Source organism: Lampetra planeri, unplaced genomic scaffold, assembly GCF_965212315.1.
Source record: "Lampetra planeri unplaced genomic scaffold, kcLamPlan1.2.h2 scaffold_880, whole genome shotgun sequence".
Classification (NCBI taxonomy): Eukaryota; Metazoa; Chordata; class Hyperoartia; order Petromyzontiformes; family Petromyzontidae; genus Lampetra; species Lampetra planeri.
The window spans coordinates 5,001-10,000 of record NW_027615702.1 but is presented as its reverse complement, the minus strand read 5'-3'; the positions used below and the strand labels follow the sequence as shown (position 1 = coordinate 10,000).

General features: G+C 64.9%; 1 protein-coding gene across 1 annotated transcript in view; it reads left to right on the top strand.

The window, feature by feature from the left end:
- SSRP1 (structure specific recognition protein 1) overlaps positions 1-5,000 on the top strand; it is a 29,343-nt gene that overhangs the window by 22,860 nt on the left and 1,483 nt on the right. Inside the window, exons 4-5 of the mRNA XM_078624648.1 lie at positions 1,061-1,200; positions 1,354-1,404. Coding sequence (XP_078480774.1) covers positions 1,061-1,200; positions 1,354-1,404 — 191 coding nt within the window. The remainder of the gene's footprint in view (positions 1-1,060; positions 1,201-1,353; positions 1,405-5,000) is intronic.

The window sequence follows — 5,000 nt, the reverse complement described above, 5'->3', positions numbered from 1 at the left end:
CACCTCCTCACCCTGGCCCTCACCCCTCCCCTCACCTCCTCACCCTGTCCCTCACCTCCTCACCCCCCCCCTCACCCCCAGGCCAGCTGTTGTCGTTTGACGTGGGGGACGTGACGTCGTTTGAGATCCCGCTGGGCACCGTGTCTCAGTGTCACTCACCCCCCTCCTCACCTCCTCACCCTGTCCCTCACCCCTCCCCTCACCTCCTCACCCTGGCCCTCACCCCTCCCCTCACCTCCTCACCCTGTCCCTCACCCCTCCTCACCCCCCCCTCACCCCCAGGCCAGCTGTTGTCGTTTGACGTGGGGGACGTGACGTCGTTTGAGATCCCGCTGGGCACCGTGTCTCAGTGTCACTCACCCCCCTCCTCACCTCCTCACCCTGCTCCTCACCCCTCCCCTCACCTCCTCACCCTGTCCCTTCACCCCTCCTCACCTCCTCACCTCCCCCCTCACCCCCTCACCTTCTCACCCTGTCCCTCACCCCCCACTCACCCCCAGGCCAGCTGTTGTCGTTTGACGTGGGGGACGTGACGTCGTTTGAGATCCCGCTGGGCACCGTGTCTCAGTGTCACTCACCCCCCCTCACCTCCTCACCCTGTCCCTCACCCCTCACCTCCTCACCCTGTCCCTCACCCCTCCTCACCCCCCCCCCTCACCCCCAGGCCAGCTGTTGTCGTTTGACGTGGGGGACGTGACGTCGTTTGAGATCCCGCTGGGCACCGTGTCTCTGTCTCTCACCCCCCTCACCTCCTCACCTCCCTCCTCACCTCCTCACCCTGCTCCTCACCCCTCCCCTCACCTCCTCACCCTGTCCCTCACCCCTCCTCACCCCTCCTCACCCCCAGGCCAGCTGTTGTCGTTTGACTTGGGGGACGTGACGTCGTTTGAGATACCGCTGGGCACCGTGTCTCAGTGTCACTCACCCCCCTCACCTCCTCACCCTGTCCCTCACCCCTCCCCTCACCTCCTCACCCTGTCCCTCACCCCCTCACCTCCTCACCTCCCCCCTCACCCCCTCACCTTCTCACCCTGTCCCTCACCCCCCCCCTCACCCCCAGGCCAGCTGTTGTCGTTTGACGTGGGGGACGTGACGTCGTTTGAGATCCCGCTGGGCACCGTGTCTCAGTGCGCGACCGGCAAGAACGAGGTGACACTGGAGTTCCACCAGAACGACGACGTTGACGTCTCCCTCATGGAGGTGCGCTTCTACGTACCCCCAGGGCAAGAGGGAGGGGCAGACGCTGTGGAGGTGAGTAGGTGGTGAGGGTGGTGAGTGAGGGGTGAGCGTGGTGAGGGTGGTGAGTGAGGGTGAGTGTGGTGAGTGAGGGGTGAGTGAGTGGTGAGGGTGGAGGTGCGCTTCTACGTGCCCCCAGGGCAGGAGGGAGGGGCAGACGCTGTGGAGGTGAGTAGGTGGTGAGGGTGGTGAGTGAGGGGTGAGTGTGGTGAGGGTGGTGAGTGAGGGGTGAGTGTGGTGACGGTGGTTGAGTCAGGGGTGAGTGTGGTGAGGGTGGTGAGTGAGGGTGAGTGTGGTGAGTGAGGGGTGAGTGTGGTGAGCGTGGTGAGGGTGGTGAGTGAGGGGGTGAGCGTGGTGAGGGTGGTGAGTGAGGGTGAGTGTGGTGAGGGTGAGTGTGGTGAGCGTGGTGAGGGTGGTGAGTGAGGGGTGAGTGTGGTGACGGTGGTTGAGTCAGGGGTGAGTGTGGTGAGGGTGGTGAGTGAGGGGTGAGTGTGGGGAGGGTGGTGAGTGAGGGTGAGTGTGGTGAGGGTGGTGAGTGTGGTGAGGGTGGTGAGTGAGTGTAGTGAGGGTGGTGAGTGAGGGTGAGTGTGGTGAGGGTGAGGGTGGTGAGCGTGGTGAGTGTGGTGAGTGAGGGGTGAGTGAGGGTGAGTGAGGGTGAGTGTGGTGAGTGAGGGGTGAGTGAGTGAGTGGTGAGGGTGGAGGTGCGCTTCTACGTGCCCCCAGGGCAGGAGGGAGGGGTGGACGCTGTGGAGGTGAGTGGGTGGTGAGGGTGAGTGAGGGGTGAGTGAGAGGTGGTGAGTGTGGTGAGTGAGGGGGTGAGGGTGGTGAGTGTGGTGAGTGAGGGTAGTGGTGGTGCAGAGTGGTGGTGGTGATGGTGGTTATAATGATGGTTGTCATGATGCTTGTGGTTGTTGTGGTTGTGTTGTGGTGGTGAGTGGTGAGGGTGGTGGTGAGGGTGGTGGTGGTGAGGGTGAGTGAGGGTGGTGAGGGTGGTGGTGGTGAGGGTGGTGGTGGTGAGGGTGGTGAGGGTGGTGGTGAAGGTGGTGGTGAGGGTGGAGGTGATGAGGGTGAGTGAGGGTGTGGTGGTGGAGGGTGGTGGTGAGGGTGGTGGTGAAGGTGGTGGTGAGGGTGGTGGTGAGGGTGGAGGTGATGAGGGTGAGTGAGGGTGGTGGTGGTGAGGGTGGTGGTGAAGGTGGTGGTGAGGGTGGAGGTGAGGGTGGAGGTGATGAGGGTGAGTGAGGGTGGTGAGGGTGGTGGTGGTGGTGGTGGTGAGGGTGGTGGTGAGGGTGGTGGTGAGGGTGGAGGTGATGAGGGTGAGTGAGGGTGGTGGTGGTGGTGAGGGTGGTGGTGAGGGTGGTGGTGAGGGTGGAGGTGAGGGTGGAGGTGATGAGGGTGAGTGAGGGTGGTGGTGGTGGTGAGGGTGGTGGTGAGGGTGGTGGTGAGGGTGGTGGTGAGGGTGGAGGTGATGAGGGTGAGTGAGGGTGGTGGTGGTGGTGAGGGTGGTGGTGAGGGTGGTGGTGAGGGTGGAGGTGAGGGTGGAGGTGATGAGGGTGAGTGTGGGGTGGTGGTGGGTGGTGAGGGTGGTGGTGAGGGTGGTGGTGAGGGTGGTGGTGAGGGTGGAGGTGATGAGGGTGAGTGAGGGTGGTGGTGGGTGAAGGTGGTGGTGAGGGTGGTGGTGAGGGTGGTGGTGAGGGTGGTGGTGAGGGTGGTGGTGAGGGTGGAGGTGATGAGGGTGTGTGAGGGTGGTGGTGGTGGTGAGGGGTGGTGGTGAGGGTGGTGGTGAGGGTGGTGGTGAGGGTGGTGGTGAGGGTGGAGGTGATGAGGGTGAGTGAGGTGGTGGTGAGGGTGGTGGTGAGGGTGGTGGTGGGGTGGAGGTGAAGGGGGGTGAGGGGTGGTGGTGAGGGTGGTGGTGAGGGTGGAGGTGATGAGGGTGAGTGAGGGTGGTGGTGAGGGTGGTGGTGAGGGTGGTGGTGGGGTGGAGGTGAGGGTGGAGGTGTGGGGTGAGTGGGGTGGTGGTGAGGGTGGTGGTGAGGGTGGTGGTGAGGGTGGTGGTGAGGGTGGAGGTGTGAGGGTGAGTGAGGGTGGTGGTGGTGGTGAGGGTGGTGGTGAGGGTGGAGGTGAGGGTGGAGGTGAGGGTGGAGGTGATGAGGGTGAGTGAGGGTGGTGGTGGTGAGGTGGTGGTGAGGGTGGAGGTGAGGGTGGAGGTGAGGGTGGAGGTGAGGGTGGTGGTGAGGGTGGTGGTGAGGGTGGAGGTGAGGGTGGAGGTGATGAGGGTGGAGGTGAGGGTGGTGAGGGTGGTGAGGGTGGTGGTGAGGGTGGAGGTGAGGGTGGAGGTGATGAGGGTGAGTGAGGGTGGTGGTGGTGGTGAGGGTGGAGGAGGTGATGGTGGTGGTGAGGGTGGAGGTGAGGGTGGAGGTGATGAGGGTGGTGAGGGGGGGTGGTGGTGGTGGTGAGGGTGAGGGTGGTGGTGAGGGTGGAGGTGTGGGTGGAGGTGATGAGGGTGAGTGAGGTGGTGGTGGTGAGGTGGTGGTGAGGGTGGAGGTGAGGGTGGAGGTGAGGGTGGAGGTGAGGGTGGAGGTGAGGGGTGGTGGTGAGGGTTGTGGTGAGGGTGGGTGTGAGGGTGGTGGTGGTGGTGAATGGTGAGGGTGGTGGGTGAGGGTGGTGGTGGTGAGGGTGGGTGAGGGTGGTGAGGGTGGAGGTGGTGGGTGGTGAGGGTGGGGTGAGGGGTGGGTGGTGAGGGTGGGGGTGATGGGTGGGTGAGTGAGGGTGGTGGTGGTGAGGTGGTGGTGAGGGTGGAGGTGAGGGTGGAGGTGATGTGGGTGGTGAGGGGGGTGGTGGGTGGTGGTGGGGTGGTGGTGAGGGTGGTGGTGAGGGTGGAGGTGAGGGTGGAGGTGTGAGGGTGAGTGAGGGTGGTGGTGGTGGTGAGGGTGGTGGTGAGGTGGTGGTGAGGGTGGTGGTGGGGTGGAGGTGTGGGGTGAGTGAGGGGGTGGTGAGGGTGGTGAGGGTGGGGTGAGGGTGGTGGTGGGGTGGTGGTGGGGTGGAGGTGAGGGTGGTGGTGAGGGTGGAGGTGTGAGGGTGGTGAGGGTGGTGGTGAGGGTGGTGGTGGGGTGGTGGTGAGGGTGGAGGTGATGAGGGTGAGTGAGGGTGGTGGTGAGGGTGGTGGTGAGGGTGGTGGTGAGGTGGTGGGTGGGGTGGTGGTGGGGTGGGGTGGGGTTGGGGGGTGAGTGAGGGTGGTGGTGGTGAGGGTGGTGGTGAGGGTGGTGGTGAGGGTGGAGGTGAGGGTGGAGGTGTGAGGGTGAGTGAGGGTGGTGAGGGTGGTGGTGGTGGTGGTGGTGAGGGTGGTGGTGGGGGTGGTGGTGAGGGTGGTGGTGAGGGTGGTGGTGAGGGGGTGGGTGAGGTGGTGGTGATGAGGGTGAGTGAGGGTGGTGGTGGTGGTGGTGAGGGTGGTGGTGAGGGTGGTGGTGGGGTGGTGGTGTGGGTGGAGGTGATGGAGGGTGAGTGAGGGTGGTGGTGGTGGTGTGGGGTGGAGGTAGGGTGGTGGTGAGGGTGGAGGTGAGGGTGGAGGTGAGAGGTGAGTGAGGGGTGGTGGTGGTGGTGAGGGTGGTGGTCAGGGTGGAGGTGAGGGTGGAGGTAAGGGTGGTGGTGAGGGTGGTGGTGAGGGTGGTGGTGAGGGTGGAGGTGAGGGGTGGTGGTGAGGGTGGTGGTGAGGGTGGAGGTGAGGGTGGAGGTGATGAGGGTGAGTGAGGGTGGTGGTGGTGAGGGTG